At 44.1% G+C, this 24,075-nt stretch overlaps 1 protein-coding gene across 4 annotated transcripts in view; it reads left to right on the top strand.

Annotated features, from left to right (window-relative positions):
• ST3GAL3 (ST3 beta-galactoside alpha-2,3-sialyltransferase 3) overlaps window positions 1-24,075 on the top strand; it is a 195,474-nt gene that overhangs the window by 148,233 nt on the left and 23,166 nt on the right. For all 4 annotated transcript variants that reach the window (XM_014939199.1, XM_014939201.1, XM_014939200.1 and 1 more), the window contains one exon: window positions 16,194-16,340. In XM_014939199.1, coding sequence (XP_014794685.1) covers window positions 16,194-16,340 — 147 coding nt within the window. The remainder of the gene's footprint in view (window positions 1-16,193; window positions 16,341-24,075) is intronic.

Genomic DNA, 24,075 nt, shown 5'->3' with positions numbered 1-24,075 from the left:
GGAGGAGTCACTTGAGCAGTAAGTGCCAGCGGCACCTTGAAGGTCTCTTTGATAGTGAAAGTCATAGGAGCGAGTGAGCACCTGCCTGCGAGCGAGGCCAAGTTTGGCTGTCTGTCCCTTGCAGGGACATGCCTCTGACAACTCGCTCGCGGCAGCGATGCCATCTGAAAAGCAACCGTCCTCCAGCAGATGTTGAGACTCCAGCAGTGGGCACCACATAACCCCCTCCTCCTTTGTGACTGCTGCTTGTTGGGCATCTTGTGAATGTGGCAGCAGTGGAGACTTTTTTTAGCCTCCTCTGTGGGGACTGCATTTCTGCTTTAAGTCAACAGGTTAATTCCAGTCCTGCTGAAATGTACGTTGCGATACCTTCCTGCTTCGATCGGCCTGCGTTATTGTGCTAGAGCCAAGGCCGGACTGCTGCCAGAGCCCTCACTGTCTGCTGAGCTTTTGTTTAGAGCTTCTCTTCTTCCATTAATTAATGGCCTCGTCATGCTACGTGTTTGCTCGGGCAGACTGTGAATGTCATGGGCTCGTAGTACACTGCAGATTCCTCGGATTTGGAAATAGCCTTGCCTGTGGGCTGCGGTGCATCCCTGGGGAAAAAACCCAAAAAAAGCCCAAAACCTGAGGAGCCACCATGCTCCTCCTGTTGGCTTGGGGAAAACAGTGAGGCTGTAAATCTGTTCTTGCTGTCAAACCCCAAGTAAAGCTTCATCCACATGCATGTATTTCCCACTTGTTTTGGAAGTTGAGCTGGCAGTTTCTCTTGGTCCAGGCTAGGGAGGGAGAACTTGCTTTTTTGGATGCTGTCGCTGGCCTTTGGTGACAAATGGAGTCACCACTGCCACTGGGAGTTTCACTCCAGAATCTGCTTCTGGATTGCAGATATTTTCTTTCCTTTTCCTCCTCCCAGGGGCTTGTTTTGTATAAACAAAACCATATATTCAGGTATGCACAAACATAAATATTTTGTATATAGTTGGCTTTTTCAGTTTTTAAAGGACTGTGAGAAAGACTCTTCATCTGATTTTGGTGGAGCTGTGAATTCACCAGTGGTTGTCTTAATGCATTATGAATACCAAGCTTGGTTACAGATTTCTGATGCCGGATCCTGTGCTGAGACACAGAGCTTAGCCCACCTGCTTAGAGATACCTGCCTGGGCAGGTATTGCCTTGTGTCCTTCTGCTGTCCTTGGACTTGGGTGGAAAGGGACACAAGCTGGACTTGTTGCTCCATCATAAATGAGAAGAAGCTTTTGAATTGGGAAGTCAGCTTAAGGGTTGTAATATTTCTTTCACAGATTTGAGTTTTCACCTAAATAGCCATTTATAACTAATCCCTTCAGAAGTATAATATAGGAAGGCATGGCTGGTGAGTAAGCCTTCCTTACCAATGTGCATAAGGGACATGATGAGGCTTGCACTAGGGAAGAGGCAAGAAAGCCTTTTCAGTGGTGATTGTCCTGTGGTCCTAGGACACAGTGCCAAAGGCCGTTACCGCTCTCAGAGCATGGGGGGATTTCAGGAGGAACTGATAGCAAAGAATACCTTATCACATCATCAGGATGGTTCAGTGCCTTGGTCAAGACAATTGAACCGTTACTAAATGTTAAGCAGATAAAATGCCCTGTAATAAAGTGAAAACATGAGGCAGACTCTTCTGGCTCCTGCCAAGTCTGTGACTGAGAAGAAGAGAAAGGAGAGTCTGCGTGATGTATTCTGTGGAGAATATTCCGTATTCCTTTGACAGAGAGTAGCTGGGAGTTAGTTTCTGGGATGACTCTTGAGACAGCGTTGACTTTTGATCTCTCTCTGGCTGTGCAGAAGGCTCGTGTGTACTGCCTGTGGGGTTGTGCTTCCACAGTCAGGACCTGCTCCCCCAGTGCAGTGCATTGGTGGGAATGGCCCAAGGGAACCAAGGAAGACTTGCATTTGAAAAAATAAAACCCTTCTCTGTGGCTGCCCTGAGAGACCAGAGCCATTTCCAGAAGAAGTAAGAAAGAACATTGGTGCCCTATGAGACAAGGTGAGATGTTTTTTTTTTTCCAGTCATGGTTAGAGGAGAGGCTGGAAAATACATCGGTATGCTATATACAGTCTTGTCCCTGCTGACCAGGAGAGGGAGAAGACCTTAGCTCTGTATTGTATAGCTTTTAACAAGCTTTCAGGTAGCACTGTGGTGAGGACCATACAGGAACCTCAGTAGACAAATGACCCAGTTTGCAACATGGGCCTTGGGGGAGACTTCCTGGCCAGATTCCCAAAGGAAGGTTGTTGTTAGGGAGAGTGCAGGCTGGAGCTTGCCCTTCATACATACCTGCATGCAACAGCGGAATAAGATTAGGCAGGTCACTACATAGCTGAGAGCTGTTCCCACCCAGGCATACTCCGTGTGTCTGTAAGTACACTGTCAAGCATCACCTGGTGACAGGGGCTGCTCTGATGCCGTTGCAGTGTGCCTTCATGGCGTTTAATGTTATCAGGTGGATGCATGATGGACAATAAAAGTTTGGACAGTCTGGATTGGACAGTCATCAGTATCTACGAGTCTGTAGCCACATTCACCTAAGCTTCTGGGGCAGATGAAGACAATAAAAAAAAGTACACTATTTCCTGGCTGAAAAAAAATCTAGGTGTTGAAAGCTTGCAAAGTATCTGTATTTGCAGGAATAACATCATTGATTACCTCAATTTTAGACAGTTTCTCCTTCAAATTCAAATAAAAATTATTAGTGTGCCTGCCCTTCTAGTCATTCCCACACCGTGCATGGTTTTTGTCCTTTTGTTTTGTCCCTTGCTTTGCTTGCTATTACCTAACTCCAGTCTTCCTTGCACTATGCTTCCTATTAAAGGATGAGAAGTATTTACTCATGCCAGGCTTCGGTAGTCCTTAAAGAACCTTTAACCCACATCTGCCAAGACAGCATCATCTTCATTTCTGGCTCAGTAATCCTAGCTGTGATGTGAAAATCAGGGAGTTCCAGTCAGATTTTTATTCTTTAGTTCCTTTTCCTTCACATCATTCTTAAATGAAGAGACCCAAGCAGAATTACTCCCAGAAGAGACTAAATCATTACTGTCATAGGACATCCTTTCTGGGATTGCCTCACCATCCCTCTTTGTCCTGAGATAATTTCTTCCTAAAAATTGTCATCTTCTAATCTCTTCTGATCTCTGCTGCCATCCAACTGACAATGCTGTCCTTTCCTAGATATTTGATCACTCCTTCCTTCTTCATCCGTGTCTCAACCAAAGTCAAAAAAGACGGATAATTTAAAGAGTTGCAGGTTTTCCACATCTCTTCTCTTGAAGAACCAATGTGAATGAGGGCCAACTGAAGAATTGGTGCAGCTGTCTTTGAAAAGCATAGAGAGGGTGTTTGTGTTGCAGTCTCTTTGGCAGGCTCTAACAATATTCAGACATCAATATTATGCAAATCCTTGTAGATGCATTTTAAGGTCATAGTGCTTGTAAACTCAGGTTATACTGGTTAGCTGCTTTGATCAAAGATAGACTTGGAATATCTGAGGCAATGTGAAGAAATTTATTCCAAATCTGATGCTGATCTTCATGAAACACAATGCCATAAACAGCCGAGCTAATGAAATAGCCCAATTGCCTGTGGATTTATGTCCTGCTCCCTTGTGCCTCCCTTTTGCACCACAATACCTCAGATTTCCCCACCTTGTAAATACCCGATAAGTTCTATCCTCCCTTTTATCCCTCACTACTGCCTGGTGGTTGCATGCTGGCCAAGACATGTGTGTTCACTGACCCATATGTATGTGATTGGGCACCTGACAGACCAAGTGAACACGTAAGTGCTGAGCTCACACGGCATCCTCTGCCCCTGGCCTCACATGGAGACATGTGGGTGTCTCTTCCACTCAGACGTACACGGCTTTACCACCAGTGCAGCCCGTGCCTGCCGAGGATATTGCATCGCCCACGTGCACAGCAGATGTTCCTCCATGCTGGAGCAGTGCTTTGTGAATCCAGCACATGGAAAAAGTCAGAGAACATCGTCAAGAGTGAAACTGAGACGTCGCCCAGAGGGTATCAGCTATTCATGCAAGTGTTAGTAGAATAAAGATGTTCTGTGTTAACACTTCAGTAAAGAACTACAAGAGTCATTTGAAGTCTGCAAAGCCTCCCTTAGACTAAGAGATTTGAGTTCAATTTATTTAGCTTATGCATGAGATTTTGGGGAGATTTACTTGTAGTCTCTCTCTATTTACCTAGAGGGAACATTTTTTTGAAGAAGACTTTTTAATTTAGTATGAAGAAGTATATCTGAAGCTAGGCAAACGACCAAAAAAGGCAGCACATTTATATCAGTATAATTATTTTTGCTACATCTGCCCTACAGGCTTGATGATGAAGTCTTAAAATCAAGACTGGATATCTTGATGAAGTTCTTCTCAGGCAGTGTGTGAGCACAGGACTGAAGGGAGAAGTTGCTGATGGAAGGAGCACTGCTCCCTGCTATGCAGGACGTCCAGGAGATTGTTGGCAGGGTCTCTCTTGGCCTTTCAAGCAGTGCATAATAGCAGAATGTAGTGGCTGGGAACTGAAGCTAGATAAAATCAGCCTGGACAGATGTAATTTCCTAGAAATCTGTGCTTATAATATTCAAATGACATACTTGCTGAGGTGAGCATTGACTGTTGGCACCTTTTTCTGAAATACAGACTTAATTCAGTATCTGGGAAAATTCTGTTTCCTGGGAGAATCCAGGACACAGGGCTGTGCTCTTGTGTTGCTTTCTCACCATCCTGTTGTGTGGCTCTGGGAGCCCCTGTCCTCACTCTCTGTGACCCGTTTGTTGACTGAGGAGCAGCCATTAATACCCTCGACAGCTTTTCATGAAAGTAAGTTATTTGCTTCATCCAGTTGTCTGCAAGGGTCACAGCAAAATCTTCTCTTCCTGGGGCCCAATTAGCCAGATCTGTTTCTGCATCCTGAGGGAAAAGGCTTCGTAGAGTTTCTGAGGCAAGCAACCTCCATCATAACAAAATTTGCCCGAAGAGCCCTTTGAAAAGCATTGCAACACCACGGGATGCTGGGAGTTCACCCATGTGCAGTGTGAAGCTTCAGAGAGGAGGGGAAAAACACTGATTTGATTTTGTAAATAAAATCACATGCTTTCTCTCAGTGGCTGAAAAGAGACTCCCCTTTCACAGCTCCAGGAATTTTGCTGTCTGCATTTTTTCTTTAAACTGGAAAAAAAAAAAAAAAGTCTGAACAGTAAATATTTATCCAAGATGTGTAGTTGTTAATATGATCCAGTCTTCAGTCATTTTGAATGGTGTCATGATGACAGATGTTAATTCAGAAAGGAATAGATTGGGCGATTTATGCCTGAAACACATGTGTTCCTTGGCGGGCTCCATGGATTACTTGCATAGTTAATGCTGTCTGAGCAATCTGTAACGTTTTCTCTGCCTCGAAGCACCAAGGACTCCAGGACAGGGGGTTGACCTATATCTCCAGTTTGCTATAATCAACACCGAGGTAACTAAACTCCCTGTATGCTTTTATCTTCCTAAATTTTTCTCTTCCCCCTGTGCTCCAACTGTGTGTGGTGCTTCTGGTTCTTCCCCAGAAGAATGGCATCTTCTTTCTGCAACAGAGGAGGATACTTCTGCGTGCGTGGGGTGGGAATCCCTGACCACCTCCCCCTCTAGATTCAGCTTCTCTCCTACCTTAAGGCTCACAGTTATTTAACTGTGAGCCTTGTCCTGACAACAAAAATTAAAATAAACCAAGCCACATGAAGGTAGTAGGCAAGAGAGACTCTGGGAAGACCTCACATTTTCTTCTAGTATTTGTATTCTTACAGTTGCAAATTTATGGGATATGTCTAAAGGTGTTTCTTATATTCTTAGTTGAGACCAGGTTTGTAAAAATGTTAGTATCTTATTCTTTCTTTCTTTATTTAATCGGAGACATAAAATCGAAGGAAAATGGCCAAGCTGTTGGGTGCACAAGGCTTTTGGTAGGTCTACTTGGATGTTTTTCTCAGCTGGTCCTTCGGTTGTATTCTGGCCGTTTTCTGTGAAATGAACTTTGCCCACAAGTGACAAGTAAAGAAAATACCAAGCTTGGCCCAGGCAATCAGCACTTTGACTATTTGGAAAAATCTTGTAAATTTAAATGTTCTGTTTGGATTATAGTTTATTTAAATTCTCATCTTTTAAGAATATTAAGTAACATTACTTAAAAACTCTTCTTTTGTAAAACAGCTATTATTAATGCAAGTCTAAAAAGTAAAGTAGGGCAGGAGCTTCCTGGCATCTTCCCAGCCTCTTGTTATTTTGACCTTTCTGCTTTCTCCTCCTAAAGGATGCTGAATAATTTGTATATATTCTATATGAACACTCAGTGACCATACAAATTATTTGGCTTCTCATTTCAGCAAAGATGCCAAAATAGGAGAAGACAGATTTTCTGTGTACTCTTGCTGTAAAAACAATGTAGAAATTTCCCTAGAGACTCACTTTAAGATAATTTCAGACAGCAATGAGGGTTTCTAGGCCATAATTCTTCCTGTGGTGATCCTTTAGCCTTTTTTTGTTGTAATGTGCCAAGAGTTTAGTCTAAATATGTGTTGTTTAATGGGTTGTTGTTTGTATTCAAACTCATGAACCAGTTCAGCTCCCTAAAAAAGACTTCGCTGATGGGTGTCCTCGGATGCCCTGGGATGCCCTCATGCTTTGTCATCAAAGCCTGCAAAGACAGCTTTTTTTAATTTTTTTTTTCCTTTTGTGCAGGCACACTGTTGTAAGTGGAGCAGGTAGCTGTGCTTATAGTTGGGACCACTTTATGTTTTCTGTTATAAGCAACGGGGAAAATGCTCTATCATTTTATTACGCTGTCATCTTTGAGCTGATGTTTTCCATGCCACGTGTTTGGCACAGCTGGAAAGTTCAGCTAAAATAACTGTCTCTCAGGATGAGGCTACTGAAAATGCAGTTTTATCCCTGTTTAAAAAAAAAAAAAAAAAGTCTCCCACCCTATTTTGCTGAGATTCTCTAATTCTTTGGGACAGTGGCTGGGAATCGGTGAGGCTGTGTTACCATGGCAGCCTGATGTGGCTCCTGCTCTTCTGTGAAATCCCATGGCTTGGTCTGATGTTCCACGGGGACTGTTAGATGTGGGCAGCACTGAGTTGCCTCCACTGGGCATGGTCTGTCCTGCCAGGGCTCCCTTGCCCTGTCTGCTCTGGTCAGGTGCCCTCCCCATACAGTTGTTTGGGATGCAGCAGCATCTCCAGGGATGTGGGAATAAAATAGGATTTTCCCTTCACCTGTTTCTCCATAAAGAGACTGGGGCGTGAACTGGGAGCAGGGAATGTCTCCTCACTCTCAGGAGCCCCTTCTCCTCCTGCCAGGCAATGTGAAGGAGCAGTAGCCTGGTCTGGAGCATGGCAAGAGAGCAAAGCAGGAGGTTGGAGTGATGGGTACTGGGGACAGCAGAGAAGTGAAGGATTTACAACCAGCAAGGGAACTCCTCGGACACTTGCAGGTTTGTTAGGTGCAAATACTTCAGGAGCTCTGTAAGAAGGTGAATTTTTCTCCTCTAACAGCTGATCTAGAATAGCGTATCTTTCTGGAGCTTGTTGTTGAACTTAAAGAACTGTGCCTTGGGCTTAATCGCTCCATTTGGTGGAGTTTTTCTTGAGTTGATTTTTTTTTTTTTTTAAACATACTAAGTTACCCTTTAAAACTTTTAAAAGAGCTTTATGGTTATAAAAATCAAGCTGCCAGAAGTTAGGAAAAGCAAAAACATAACATTGCATTTTCAACATTAATTCAATTCTCCTGCGCAGATGTTACCCTTAATTGCATAATTACATCCTGGCTCTTTTGGAACACAGCTGTCTATCTAGTGGAAAGGGACAACTAAGATTTAGACTAATTTCAGTAATGCAAGACAGCCTTGGTATGAGTAGCTGGAGAAACTGTAGAACACGTTGTGGATATGAGAGAGGAAAGGAGAGGAGGAAGAATGGTCTCCTGATTACAGACACTGAGGATTCCTCTTGAGGAGGGCTTTACCTTTTAACTGACTAATGTGATGCTGGACAAGTTAGATCAGTATTTCCCAAACACAGTTCAAGTCTCATGGGGTGGGTACGCGAGAGAACTGACTGTTTGGCAGCAGTAAAGTCAATGGAGTTTTACTGTAAGCTTAGCAGATGTTGTGAAAATCCAGCATAAGGTACCTGAAGTAGAGTATCAGGAGGTAGTAGAAGTGGTGGGCATTCATCTTTGTCTGATTTCTCCCCAGTAAAGTGGTGTAATGCATGCCAAATATTGCAGGGATGCTCTAGATATGAAAGTATTGTTTATAAAACACTTAGATATATGGCGAGAAAAGAAAAATCTTGTGGGAAAATTAGGAAGTCACTGTTCACTACAGAAATTCTGAGCTGAAGCTCCAAAGTTGCAGGGCTGTCCTACTTCAACACTTGCTACCCTGTGGATTTGGCCTTTCAGCCGTGGTATTCTTTTAATAGATGCTATGTGAGTATGACATTTCATAAACTATGTCATAAAAATAATAGCAAAATAAAAATACCCTGTAAATAATGGTGATATTATAGGGCCTGTTCTTCTTTGGTTTTTTTCTGAAACTGTACTACTTTAGATATTTTTTTACTGAAGAAATATTATTATTCACAGGCAAAAAACCACAACAGAAACATAAATTGTCTAAATCCATTCCTTTTACTAAAAACTTCCGTCTTTCCTAAGATAATATCAAAACAGGAATATTTCTTCAAATTTTGGCTCAAAATCCAGCTCACATTTTGAACAGAAGAGTCTGTAGTACAGTCTATCCGTCACCCTGTTTGTGCATAGTACAAACACGTCTTCTGACATACCGTATGTGAGCTATCATTTATGCTTTGACTTGTGAAACACAGTATTCATCAGAATAATCTTCAGGTTTTTTTCTGCAGCTCATCTGACGTGTTCCAAGTTCTATTTTCTTCACAGGACAATATCTTTTTCAACGGTGTTTTGTTATCTTACAACTGTGTACTGTATTTTGTTCTCAGTTGGATGGATAAAACCATAGAAATATGTTTAAAAAAAAAAAAGGAATTCCTTTTCATTTACAACATAGCATAAAAATAAATTTGGTCTCCTGACTCTTTGGAGCTGGTCTGGGCTTCGTGCTACCTAGTCCTGTGAATCAGATGATGACAGTTGGTATTAGACCAGCAACACAGAAGGCTCATGTCTGCCTGTATTTAGGCTAGCTGTAGCACTCAGTTATATAGGTCAAATGAAGTTTGAAAATCAGTAGGTCTATTTGAATATGCTTTTCTGCTTATTCATAATATATGCTTGCAGGTAAACAGGGCAGAAGCTTCCTAGCTGACAGCCGTGGGGAAGAGCACGTGTCTGTGTTTTAACAATCTGACCTGGTGTGTAACACATCAGTGCCACCCTCATGTCCCAGTCAGTGTTTGTCACCATTGAAGTAGCTGCTTTCTGAGCTGATATCTGGATGGGGCAGCTTCCAGTTTCATGTGTAGCCAGGGTGCCATATAGTTTTATATCTCGAGCACAAAGTTTAAAATCTGCAGCCACAACTTGGAATTAAGCTTCCCTTCTCTGGTAGTTATCAAGCCTAAAGAAGCTATTTTCTGGCCAATGTAGTGAATTATTATTAGCTCTTTACTGAAGAAATATTATTATTCACAGGCAAAAAACCACAACAGAAACATAAATTGTCTAAATCCATTCCTTTTACTAAAAACTTCCGTCTTTCCTAAGATAATATCAAAACAGGAATATTTCTTCAAATTTTGGCTCAAAATCCAGCTCACATTTTGAACAGAAGAGTCTGTAGTACAGTCTATCCGTCACCCTGTTTGTGCATAGTACAAACACGTCTTCTGACATACCGTATGTGAGCTATCATTTATGCTTTGACTTGTGAAACACAGTATTCATCAGAATAATCTTCAGGTTTTTTTCTGCAGCTCATCTGACGTGTTCCAAGTTCTATTTTCTTCACAGGACAATATCTTTTTCAACGGTGTTTTGTTATCTTACAACTGTGTACTGTATTTTGTTCTCAGTTGGATGGATAAAACCATAGAAATATGTTTAAAAAAAAAAAAGGAATTCCTTTTCATTTACAACATAGCATAAAAATAAATTTGGTCTCCTGACTCTTTGGAGCTGGTCTGGGCTTCGTGCTACCTAGTCCTGTGAATCAGATGATGACAGTTGGTATTAGACCAGCAACACAGAAGGCTCATGTCTGCCTGTATTTAGGCTAGCTGTAGCACTCAGTTATATAGGTCAAATGAAGTTTGAAAATCAGTAGGTCTATTTGAATATGCTTTTCTGCTTATTCATAATATATGCTTGCAGGTAAACAGGGCAGAAGCTTCCTAGCTGACAGCCGTGGGGAAGAGCACGTGTCTGTGTTTTAACAATCTGACCTGGTGTGTAACACATCAGTGCCACCCTCATGTCCCAGTCAGTGTTTGTCACCATTGAAGTAGCTGCTTTCTGAGCTGATATCTGGATGGGGCAGCTTCCAGTTTCATGTGTAGCCAGGGTGCCATATAGTTTTATATCTCGAGCACAAAGTTTAAAATCTGCAGCCACAACTTGGAATTAAGCTTCCCTTCTCTGGTAGTTATCAAGCCTAAAGAAGCTATTTTCTGGCCAATGTAGTGAATTATTATTAGCTCAACTCTACCGATGAAGCAGCATAGTTAGATTTTTGCCTTAATAAAAGAAGGTCTAGTAGTACCATGTATTAAGAGGTGATTTTGTCTCCATCATGCTTTGCTGCTCTTTGCCATTGAAAACACTGGGTAGGAAATGTGTTTGGGTTTAACACTGAGAAATTATTAATAAAGACTAAATTTGAGGGGTTTACAACATGTCAGGAGTTCTCTTGGGTGCTGCGAGGCTGCTGGGATATGGGGAATACCACAGGGGAAATTACAACCATTTGATTTTAGACTTGGTCAGTGGAAGGGTATTTGGATGAAAAAGAAAACAACAAAAAAACTCCGCAAAACAAAACAACCAAAAATTATGAAAGATTAGAAGTATTATATTGTAGTTGTATCTCTTTTGGCAGTGGGACAAAGAGACAATGAGGGAAGGGCTTGAGCACAGTGTGCAATGTTCCTGCTTCAGATAGAGTAAGAGCTATTCAGTGGGGCAGATAAGAGTGGAAGACTGTACGAACTCTAGAAAGTGAAGGTAGGGACATTCAGAACGAGTGCTGGCCATTGGAGCCATGTATAGAGAGAGGGTGGTCAGGGGTTCTTCATCGCTTTGAGAAAGTTGGGTAAATACTTTTGAAGTGTGGGCTAGTGGGTCTGGCAGTTGACCATCAACCCAGACTGCAGGCTCTCAGCGCCTCCGTTCTTGTTGCTAAAAATTCCTTGTTGCTTTGATAATCAGTGAAAATGATGCAACTTCATTTATATAACAACTTGTAGAAGAGCATTTTCTAGGCCTCCATGTCTACTTGACCGCTGAGAAATGCAGCGTTGGCTGATAAGATGGTTATTTACTAGTGGAAACACACCTTCCACATCTAATCCGGTTATGCCTGAGCAGAAACCTTTCAAAAGCCTCTGCAGATGGATTGCAGCGGTGCTGCTGTACCTTGTGTTTGTGTGACAGTGAGTGCTTGTGGATGACGGGTATAGAATAAACCACATTCCAGCCTAGGTGGGGGCAGAGATCCCAGTGAACTGTGTGCTTCCAGGCACGATGAAGTCTTGTGACTGGTACGTCATCTCCTGGCTTTTTCCTTCTCTCATGCCCTTCTTGCTCTCCATTTCTGGTGTTACCAGAGCTTGAACAAGCAGTGTGATCTCCACTTACCGCGGTTCTGTCTCGTCTTTCCATCGTTCCTGTTGCTCTGCAGCAGAGTATTGCATACCCAGACTTTATTCAGCTTTGTGTTGTGCACAGCTGACCTTGGCAATCTCCCTGTCCCCGTCCCATCAGACTGAGGAGTCTCCCAGAGCAATGCTGTTTGGACTCCTAAATCCAGTAGTATCACAGAAGTGCAGAAGAGGTAGCATCTGTGTCAACAGGATGCAGTAGCTTTACCCCTCATTTTGCTTAGTATATTAGAAATGTTGTTCTGAGAGACTCGGCCTACATCTAGCTGTTTGTATCTTCTGTTGAGGTGTGCTTCTTGGCCAAGGCTCTGAGTTTCCATGTTTTATTTTAGCATATATTGTGATTTGCCTTGGTAAATCTGAGAACAGGAGATGGGAAACTGAATGGAGACAAAAATAGCTTGCAACCAGCTGTCCCTATAACCCTTCAGTATTCTGCAAATGGACAGAATGAGGAATTATAGCTGGATTGTCTTGTCCCTGTAGCTATTATGTGAGCCCTGCCATTTTTTATCCCTTCTTCATAACCTGCCATCTCTGCGCTCTCATGTCTCTACCCGTTTGTTCCTGGAGTAGTGTCTCTAGAGAGGATATCTCTGCCTCTCTCCCTGGATGAGAGCTGTACAAGAGAGTGGCTAGAAAGCCCTGGCCCATCTAAATTCTTTCTACTTTTAAAATAGTTTCTTCTAAAGCTTTTAGTGATGTCCTGTACGATTATGCAATTTTGAAAACGCTCCAAGATTGCTTAAAAATGCTGTGGCCCTCAGGCTTGCTCTTCAGTCATGTTTTCCTGTCTCCTTCTCTCTCTGCATTGCTTATTTCTTTATGCTTGTACTATAAGCTTTTTTTGGCAGCCCTTGGCACCGTGACTGCTGATCTGTGACTGAAGCTCCAGGTGCACGGTAATACCAACAAATAATAAAGGTGGGAACTTAACACGGGGAAACACAGTTTCCCCTATAGGTGGACCCTATGGTTTCCTCCTCGATGCCAGGAGGTGATGGGGACGTTGCCTGGGCAGTTTTCAGACTTGCTTTCTGACTTGTTGTCATTATGATAATCAGGAAGGGAGGTCTTGCATCCTCAGAGGCCCACCCTTAAGCATTTCAGGCTTCATCATGGTAGCAGAGAGCAGGGGATGCCTCCAGCCTCAAACTGTGAGTCTGAGTTCCCGAATCTGGCGGGAAGACGTGCCTTCCCTTCCCTCCCAGTGCCTGCTGCGCCTCGGGTGGCTGCCTCTCTCCTCCCAGCCTAAAAAAAGGGACACAGTTCCCCCCCGACGGGAAGCTTTGGAAACCTCACCGAACATCTGTGTCCAATCAGACCGAACATCCACAGCAGGCGGAGCGGCGGCCGAGCACCAGCGGTAGCAGGGAGCCCTGGAAGGGGCTGCGCTCCCGTCGCCGCCGTGGGTCCCCGGGGAGGGGGTTGTGCCAGGGGAAGCAGCCTCCCGGGGCCCACAGTTCTGTACCTCCCCAGTGACAAGCTGCAGGACAAAACCACAAGGCTTGAAACGCAGCTCAAAACTAAAGGGGTTGTAGAGCCGAACCACAAGGCTGAGAATTTCAGTAATTAAAAGCCGAGAAAACACTTTTTTAGTTCTTTAGCCCTATTAGGGAGCTTTGCATACCCTATAGGTGGAAGTATGAAAGCTGTCTGCTGAGGTGCCGCATTTCTCCCTAGAATTGTTTTAGAAACTCCAGAGGGAAAACATACCAAAATGAAGGAATATCCTCAGTAATAGTGGGAACCACACAGGAAAGTTACAGGCAACAACACAAAGCAAATAAAAACGAGACAGAAGGGAGAAACCAGAACAATTTTGGAGCTGTGTGATAGGTGAGAAAAGCGGTCAGGATGAACGACAGGAGAAACCCACAATGAAGGGACCAAAGCTCAGTTTATACTGTGTTCTCAGCTGTGGATGGGATCCACTGGCATTGAACTAGCTGAGAGGAGCCCAGGTACAGTCATAGCCCTTCACACAGCACTGGGAAAAAGGGCAACTCTGATATGTGTAATTATCTTTCTGAACAGCTCAAGTAACAGCAAAGAAGAAAAGTCTCAAGTGTTTGTAAATTTATTTTTTTCTCTTTAGTATTTTGTGTGTAATGTAAAAGCCATGCAAAAACTACTTAAATCCCAGAACTTATGTAGAATCTCTTATGGAGTGTGAGTCCAAACAAAAGGCAGCTTTTGTCCACTTTAAATAGCTTGCAGACCTTTGGTTTGAATTGTTTGCAAAATTTAGGCAATGCCATATTTTGAGTTGCACGTGGAATCATAATTAAACTTATAAATTTATTTTAGTTTCAGGGTCACACGCTATTTTTCCAGGGTGTGCCTGCTTAAACCCATGATAAGATGGTTTCACTGAATGAGTAGCTGTTCAAGATTTTTGTTTATCATCTTCATTTCTGTGAGACCTGGAGCGTGCTTAATGCAAGTGGAATCTGTGATTTTTTTTTATTTAATTTTTTTTTCTTCCTCCCTTGCAACTGAAAGACCTCTGCTTTATATGTGCCTTTAGGAAATTCCAAAGGTTTCATATTTATCCGATTTTTAATGAATTTTCACAAGAGGCAAAACTCAGCTGACATACCAAATCCCTCAAATCCCTTGGTCAAGTGGATGTTAGACTTTATTAACATTTGTAAAGTTGGTATTTTTTGAAAATGTCGTGTCACAATGGAAAGTGTTAGACTGCTTTAACACCAGGCATTCTTTCTAACTCAACTATGATGAAAGAACAGAAGTGCTAATTAGGATTTTTTCCATTTAGGGTCCTGAGAGCACTGTGCCATTGTTGAAATGAAAACTTAAATTCTGAATTTAAGGATTCTTGCCCTGGTCAGCAAAAGTGTATTAAGTTTGGGCAGCTTTGAGGGGGGACATGGGATCAAAATGGGATAGCAATGGCATTTAGCTATCTTAGGCTGTTGGTTTGGATAATGACAGGCATCCTCATCAAGTTTGCTGTGTTAACGCCTCTCGTAAGGCGAGAGCCATCTACCACAGTTTCATTCTGCAGGATCTGAAATTCAGCAGCTAAAGATAACGTGCAGTACAAGCAGTCTGTGAGATGAAGCAGGCAGAGGCTGCGGCAGAATTACAGGGGTAATGCATCGATACATCGATAATTACAGGGGTAATCACTACTGGGCAGGGGAGGCTCATGAGGATTTAGCAGGAGATCATCAACATTTTCGGCAGTGCTTTGAAAGCAACCGTAAAGCCACTGTTAAGCTGCAAGCAACCCAAAACTGGTGTAAATAATGACTTCCAAAGCACATGCGTTTTATGTAGAGTGTAGTATCTGGCGCTGTGGCTTGTCATGGAGATCACAGGGAAGATGGCTCATTACTGTGAGAAGGAGGTATTCAGTCAGATTACCCTGCCAAAGCTGCTGGTTAGCAGATTAAAATTCCTGCCATCCTCCCTGTGCCTTGCTCTGAATTTTTAACCCAAACAGAAGTGAAACATTAGAATGCAATTGTTCTGTAAGTCCTAAGAATGGGAAGACTCTAGTTATTTTGAGGGCAGTACATGCTATACAGGCAAATATCTGGGCCAGCAGGAGCAATGATATAAAGTAATGTGGCAGAGAGGCAGGAGCAGGGCTCTAGGCAGGGCTGGCTAGCGGGGTAGCAGTATTCAAGGCCAGTATTCACCCATGTCTGCAGGGTGAAGACTTTCATTAAAAAACTATTTATTGGAAAACCATAAAGGACATAGTTGTTTTTTCCCTTGTACCATGGACATGCATGGCTCCTCCCAAGACAAGATGACACCTTTATAAGCTTATGGCTTAATTCATATAAAATCTAACAGAACCTTTATCTAGGATAAAGGGGAAGCATGCGGCTCACACTGAAAGCAGAGCTGTACAGTCATTTGTAGTTCTCTGAATGTTCTTAAAAGCGATCAGTGTGTGCTGGAAGGCTTAAGCCATTAACCAAACTAGCTGAAGTGCTAATAGGAGTGAAAAGATGGCACCAGGGAGAGAGTTGTTCATGCTGAAGCCCAAGCACCTCAGTCTTCATCACACTCATCATCCAGACTAGCTCAAATGCATCTGCACATGCTGCTGTCACCCCTCCAGAATGCACCCTTCCACTGCAGCCTCATACTAGTGCTTTGTGGCAGGGAGCAGGGACAGCGGGAACTGCTGCCAGTAGTGGTGTTTGAGGGTTTTTTAAAAAAATAATAACAATCTGCTCTTTTGTATATAATTATACTTGTTGTTTTATCTTTCCATTTCTTTCTCTTTTTTTTTTTTTGTTACCAGAGTGCCTCTGATGGCTTTTGGAAGTCAGTGGCAACTCGTGTCCCAAGAGAACCTCATGAGATACGTATCCTGAATCCCTACTTCATCCAGGAGGCAGCTTTCAGCTTCATCGGGCTGCCTTTCAACAACGGCCTGATGGGCAGAGGGGTAGGTATAAAGCAGAGCAAGCAAAACCAAGGGGAAGGACTTTGGACATTGAATGGAAGTGACTTTGGTTCTTTTATGGTGGCAGCACTCAGCCTCCTGAAGGCCAAGGCAAGATCCACCCTTGCTGGTATCAAAGCTGCTTTTCTGGAGGCATTTCTGAGGCTTCCAGCACCAGCTGAGTGATTTCCCATCACCAGCAGCCTGCCAGAAGGGCACTTGCTTGTGTGGGTAGAGGGAGCTCCTTCCTAAAAGGAAGAAGGAACCCTGCTGTCTGCACCCTCAGCGCATCTGGAAATGGTGCAGGTCTCCCTAAAGGTCATGCTACTGTTCTGCAATTTGCTGTCCTCATGGAGACCGTGGCCTAAAATCACTGATACTGCACTGCTCATCCTGTATCCCAGGCTTATAGTGAAAGAGGGTAAAGGTTTGTTTTATGGGGCTTTTGGTAAGAAATTCTGATCTTACAGCAACAAGTTTTAGATGTAAAGGCTTACAAAAGAAAACGAGGTAAACCACAATTTTAGGTGATAGTTATTAATAAAATACCTCCGTGGTCATTCAAGTATCTCTCACCCCCTGTGCAGTTTTTTGGAGTGTTAGCGTGGAGTAGGTGGTGACTTGGGTTTTCTGGATTATCTCACACTGTAACGCTGTCCTCAGAACCTATTTATATTTACTCTACCTAATATATCAACCATTAGAGAAAGTATTACTTGGGTGGGTGAATTACTCATGTACACATGTGATATAGTTGTTGATAGAGACCACACGTGACATTTTTGGGCACATTAGCACAGCTGACGAACCCAGAGAAAAGCACTTTTGCTGGACAAGGTCTGCTTGTTCTGCCCCTGGCATTGTCCTTCCATTCTCACCAGTGCGGATTTGCCGTGTTGCAGCACGGATTTGGACTAGACAGAATAGTGGCTCATTTTCCATGCTCTAATTATATCATGAAGTAAAATATTAGAGATGTTTGTTTTGTGCAGGTCAGAAGGGTGGGTGCCTGGAGGTAAGAAATTCACTTCTTAAAATGCGGTGTGCAAGATGCGCAGACAGATTCAGCCACACAGAATGGTTCTTTTGTGAAATACGTTGCTGCCTGTGTACATACAGAAACTGTCTAGTGGTTCTGGGAACACTGGATTTTTGCTCCATGCATTGAAGGTATCTTAACCTAAATATTCCCATCAGCTAGGAAGTAACTTACTTCACCTCTCTGCATTCTGCAGAATGTACCCTTAGAAGGATGTGGTCTTGATTTGATTTCCAGAAAATCAGGACTGCTGCCGCAAGGAAGGGCAGAAATCAACAGTCTTTTGCCTTTTTTTTTCTCTCCAGATTTGTTTTTATTTCTAAACACGTTATTTTAATACACAAGATATTACTTAAGCTGAGAGGAGAAGAGAGAATCCGGAAATGAAAATGCTGTGAACTGAAGTTTATGAGGTTTTGATATGTTGTTTAACACACATCAGATTTGGAAATGAAGGCATCTTAATTGAAACCTGATGTTTCACTTCATGAAAGACCATTTGAGCATTTAAAAATAGTTTATGGAGCTTTAAGGCAAGCAATTTTTGCTCATGACCCCTGCTAGATTGTGTAAATTGTAGTTCATTCCTTCAGATGGGGTAGCAGGATCTGTGCAGGTGCATCTGTGGGGCTGGGACAGTAGTGTACCCTGTGCTGTCTGTGCAGGGGCACTCTAATATAGTGATGCTGTCAAACAGGGGGAGAGTGTTTCTAGCCTGTAGGTACAAATTTTACTGCTGACATCAACTATGGATTGCTGTGTTTGAGCTGCTGGGACTATAGGCTTTAGTGAATGCTGCTGCAAATGCTTCAACAGAAGCTACTGCTGCCATTGTAAAAAGAGTCTGAGTAGGATCTTGGTGATACAAATTTGCTACAGACCTTTTTTCACTGAGACTTTAATTGGGAAGAGTGGAAATCGAAGCCCGTAGTAGACCAAGAAGCCAACTCTTATTAAAGACTTGAGAGATATCCAAGCAAGATGAGTGAGGCAGCTAGAGCAAGGAGGAATGCTCCACAAGAGACAGTGTGACCCAGCAGCTGGAGAACGTAGCTGGTTGGGTTCAGGGTCATGCTTTTGAGATGTGAGGCAGCCTGGAACACTTTACTCAAGAAAGAAGCATATGAGCATGGATAAGGAAAATGCAGAGGTCTAGCAAGCAAAAAACACAGTGAACAAGATGTGTCCCGAGTCTCTCAGGGGGAACCAGGGTGGGGGCAGATTGGTGCCCCCGTGCTGCAGCGTGCTGTGGTATGTTGGGCAGGCTACACATGGGAGGATCAAGGCTGGGGATGCCTTAGTAATCAAGGCCAACACGAAATCCTCATAAATAGCAGTAATATTCCACTCTTCTTTGGTTCTGATGCCTAAATAAACTTCAGTGCTTCTCTTACACACCACATATGGTAACAATGTGCTGCCAATTAACTTTGTAATTTGGGGGCTTTTTCAGCAAGGTTGAGGAGAGCTAGTAAAATAGTTTGGGGCTGATCTCAAAGTGTTTTTCCCAGGATTCAATAAAGGGTGAATGTAGTAACATCCTCTGCTTTGATAATATAATTTGGGCCAGATGATTCTGGAGGATAGTAGGGGGGTACAAGTCAGATGTGCATTTTGATTGCACTTGTGGCATTAGTAGTGAAAGTCTGAGCAAGGAGCAAAGCTGGTCACCCACAGTGAAAAGTGATTTCTCTCTGAGACCAGTAAAGCTTTTCAGGAGTTTCCTCAGTCCATTTACTGAAGTTTTAAGAAGAGGTAGAGCTGTTTCCTATTGCATGTGGACTTCTCTTTTCTTGGGATAAGGTGATGATAAAGAAAAACTTTAGTTTTGGATCCTAGCAATGTCTGGGTAAAATTAAGTGTTAATGTTTGAAGATGGTTTAGCATGAAAGAAATGAGCTAGTAAAGGTCTTCTCTTTGATTAAAGAGTCCTCTTAAGGTGAGGGTGCAGGCTTAGCTGTCTCACTAGCCAAAGGTGTATGTATGTGATTTATGTTTAGGTGGAAGTTCTGTGTATACAGGTGTTTTGGGCTTGAATCCAGACATCACTGGTATTGCAGCTGGTAATTCAGGCATGGAATAATCTACCTTGTGCTGCAGACAGCTTACTGGGGGACAAGCATGAACATCAGTCAGTTCACAGGTGTCATTGCCTGGTGCATGTACAACACTAGGGATGGTTATTGCCATGGTGCTTTTTGCTGTGTAGTGAATGGTCCTGTCCACTCAGTAGTGCTCAGAGCCGTTGGAACAGTGGCTTTCTGGCTCCTCTGGGAGCCCTGAGCATGGTGTGAGGTGGCCAAGAGAACATTTCAGATTACACAAATTATCAGGATTCTGAGGGCTCCAGTGCAGACTGTGGTGTTTGTTTCTCTCTGCTGGTGCTGTGCCTCCATGGAGCTGCTTATGATTTAAGCTCTGCTGCCCAAAACTGTAGGTCTTTGGTTTGTTGGTGTACTGGAAATGGCTGAATCTATAGACCCCTTACTAATGAGATAAAGCATCTTCCTCTGGACTTCATCCAGCCTCAGCACCAACTTGTAGAAGAAGGAGCCATGTGCAGGAGGTGTTATCAGGCTGCGTCAGGCACCCAGCCATGGATTAGCACCTCTGCACAGTGCTGACAGCCCACAAGCATCGGGGATTAACCTCTGATGCTGGAGTGTTAGCACGTCCTGCCCCAGGGCTTCTCTTTGCTGTGGTTTGGCCTGTGGGCAGACAGCCTTTCTGGAGATGCCAGTGGTGACCCTTTGCTCCTTAGGCAGTTTTTCAACTCCCCTGTGGCTGGTCGTAACGACCCTTTCTCTCATTGGCACTGAGTTGCCCTGGTGTCAGCAATCTTTATCTCCTTGGCTGTTCTTGCTGGATTGCCACTGTGTGAAGGCTGTGCCTTGGGGACCTGTTGGGTCTTTACGGAGCAGAAGAGAGGTGGGGGATGGCAGGACCAGTGCAGTCTGATACCCCATCCTTCTAGTTGCCGTGCTTCTCCTTTTTTTGCGCTCTGACAGCATCTTCTAAAGCAGAGAGAGGGACAGGTAAGAGGCCACTGTGGCTGCAGTCAGTTAAATATAGAGACTTAGTGTCATTGTTAAGCTTTGGGTTGGCAAGACAGCTCATCTGCTTCATGGACTGGACTCTTCAATTCATGTGGGATGCTGCAGTGGGATCAGTCCATGAGCTGCCGGGGAATGGACACTCGGACAAGTCATTATGTGGTAGCAGGTAAATGCGTACCAGCTGCTTCTTGGTAAATCATAGAATCATGCCCAGCCACGTGCTTCTGCACATGATAGATGCAAAGTCACTGAAGGGAGTTTACTTTTCTATGAAAGAGTAGGCCATGAACTCCCATTTAGCATAGGGTGAAGCATATACGTGGTTACCGCAGAGCAGCTAGTGGCTAGTAAAGTCATGCCCTTGCTTGCCCTCTGTTAAACTGCTAGGTCCTTAACAAATACTCCCTGTGTTGCACAGGAACCTGCTCTATGGCAAATGGTGAATCAGAGCTTGGGGATCAGGTTAGATGTGGTCAAAAGATATTTGATTTGGGCTAAGTTGTATAGGAGCTTCACAGTTCAATGGCAGAACGGAAACTTGCTGGGCAGCTGGCTTGTCGTGTCTCCAGCAACAGGCCTCCAGCCCTTCCCTTTGCTCCGCTGCAGACTGACAGTTCTGGGGGCTCTCTCCCACTTACAGCAAGGGATACCTAGGGGAGGTGAACAAAGAGTGTTGGAGATGCTCTGCTTTGTCTTTTGAAGCCCAATATTGCAGCTGGTTCTGCACATGGATAGAGATAGCTGTGGGAGCAGCACTGTGGGTTGTTAGCTCCTGGGACAGGACCACTCTGCAGATACCTGTGTGCTCACAATAAGTGATGCTAAATTGATTTTTATGCCATATTTCCAAACTTGCCAGCTAAGGGAAGCAAAGAGTAGCTTTGGGGTTGTTCCTTTGCAAACATAAATGAACCAAAAGAAAATACAGTGACTGTTGTGTATAGCATGTGATGCTATTATAGTTTTGTTCTGTATTTCTTCTGGTTTGACTTTACCGCTGTTTGGTGATCAGGTCTGTAACCGATAAAACTAAGGTAGCAATTTTTCAAGTTTTCCCTCAAATAAATTAATATAGTAGTCAAACTAATTGAATATACAGTTGCATTATTGTTTGTAGGGAATTTATTCTTTAGCAATGCTTACCCTTTTAGCGAAAGAGGTAACAATTGGAATAGTCTGAACAATCCAATATGTCTTACTCTGAGTTAAGTAAAATCCCATAAATAACTGGAATTCATTTAACATATTAAGGGAGTCAAATATTTCTAAAAACAGATTTACAGCAGTCATTTCCTTCTAGTCCAGCAGGCAGTGACACAGGAATGACCCGGGCATGGAATGAAAAGCAGTGAGAGCTTTTCACATGCACCAAGCAAAGAGCAGTTACAGTCCCCTGGTTCAGTTGCCAGCACTGGATCCCCAGAGCAGTCCCAGGAGGTGATGCTCAGCCCCCAGTAAGTCTAAAGGCAGGCTGGTGTTCATTTCTGCTGGCTGGCTTCTTTCTTGTGGGTAGAAGTCAGTCTTTAGAGCCTCTTCAGGGGGACCAATAGCAGATGAAACAGCAATGTCTTGAGGGGAAGACTTTTATCTTTCCCTTTGCAGCAGAGGAGAGTGTAGGAGCAGTTGGGAGAACCTGTCCTATGTCTGTCTGCTGATAAAGGCACTTCTGGTCCCCTGACCTGGTGGCACAGACTGGCTGTGTTTGCACTGCACAGAGCTTGCCGTGATCCCGGGCGCAGCACAAGACTTTGCATCTTTGCCTGTGGTGCCTTTATGTTTTTTTTTCACCCAGGATCCACCATGCATGTGCTCACCTCCCCTGGAAGGAGCCACGCGTGGGAGGCAGGGGCAGCCTTTGCCCAGCGCTGCTGCGGCGACGTGTCGCTCACCACTGCTGTGTCTGCTGCTTCTGTTTGTCAGATGGCCTTGTGGTGTCGTCTCTGGCTCATCTGTCAGTGTGCTGCGTTCTCTCAAATGGGTCCAGGCAAAGGGCTGATCTCTGGGGAGCATTATATTAGATATTACATTTTCCAGATGTTTGGGCTCAGACAAGCAGGCCAGGCTTGGAAATGTGGACTGTCAGTTCAGGCCAAGCTATCCAGGGAGGTTGCCCTTGCAGTTGTTTACCAGTGCTGAGAGGGGATGCTGAACCTGGTACCCACCATGGGCCCCAGCTGGGACAGAAACCTATGAGACACAGAGCTTGGAAGGGCAAGTTCAAGGCTTGTGGCAGGGAACAGGGAGGGGGAGAGGACCGCTAGTGCTTTCTGGGGCCTTGCCATTCCCAGCTCTCCCTGACTGGTGGAAACCAGTTCAGGTCAGACACTCATCATGGCCACATCTGGAGCAGTGGTCCTGCTGGGCTACTCCAGGCAGCCCCCTGCTGTGGGCTGGCCTGCACTGGCCAGTCTTTGTGCAGCTGGGAGGCATCCCAGGAGGCTCCTGCCTCGGCACGGGCCACTGTTGGGTAGCCATTCTTCAACCGTTCGGTTGAAAGCAGCATTGCTTGGTGGTACAGGAGCACCCAAGCACATAGAGGGCCACGAGCAGGAAGGCAGGCTTTGAGTTGAACCAACCCCTGAGGCAGGATGTTGCGATTTTGGGTTTTTTCCTTAGCAATGGTCTAGAATAACAAGAGGCCTGCTCAGTTGTTTGAGAGAGTTTTATTTTCATAACTCAATGCGAGAGGTGTGGTGGTTGCTTTGGTATGTCTTTCGGGCACGGCACAAGGGTGTGTGTGGTGAGATAGCACTGACGCATTGTGCAGGGCATAGCAAGCCAGCTTTGGCACAACAGTGTCCATGATGCCTAACTTCTTTTGGAGCAACCTGTCCCCTAGCTTGCCCCAAAGGTTGTACGTGGTTCATTAGATTCGGATTAGAGCTTAGCAGCAAATGGTTTTATATGTCTGTGTACAATCAGGAGAGCTTGGAAACTGTGTAGATGTGGCTATAGAATAATTATAACTGGAGAGCTTGGAAACTGTGTAGATGTGGCTAATAATTATAACCATTTCCTCTCTCTGATACACGTCCCCTCACATTTGCACTTCTCTGCTAAGAGGAGAGCCCTTTCCCCTGGACCTGGAGAACGTTGCTGAGTTGGCTTCCCTGCAGCACAGCCTGGGACACATCCCTACATCCTACAGAGCCTTCCCTTTCCCATGCCGCGAGCTGGACATGAGGCAGTGCTTCATTTTCAGCAGAGGGAAGGAGGAGCAGGAGCTCAGCAGGCTGTCACAAGAGAAAACAGCTCAGTTTCTGTAGTTTAAACCAAATCAGGATCAATACACTGTATTGCCTTACTAATGACATGCTGTTAACCACCAATCATGCTTCTTTCATACTTCTGTTTAAGCTGGGTCCTTTTTTTTTCCAAGTCTCTCTAATTCCTCAGTTACTGTTTAATCTTTCTGACGGTTGCTTCTTCTTTAATGTAAGCAGTTTGGAGCAAAGGCCCAGTTATGTGTATTTGATCCAGGCACATGTGGGTGTACACACAGTTTGTACTCATGTTCTTCTCTTAGCAGGTGCTGTTATCCACACCATTTACTAAGGGCGGGTTCTGCAAGCACCTCTGTGCTGCTCGAACAGTTACTGCCCTCAGTGAATAGCAGGGATAATTTTTACAGAATTTTCTAGGT

The sequence above is a fragment of the Calidris pugnax genome, unplaced genomic scaffold (genome assembly GCF_001431845.1).
Source record: "Calidris pugnax isolate Ruff unplaced genomic scaffold, ASM143184v1 scaffold18, whole genome shotgun sequence".
Taxonomy (NCBI): domain Eukaryota; kingdom Metazoa; phylum Chordata; class Aves; order Charadriiformes; family Scolopacidae; genus Calidris; species Calidris pugnax.
Note: the sequence above shows the minus strand (reverse complement) of the source record. Positions and strands in the feature narration are given on the sequence as shown.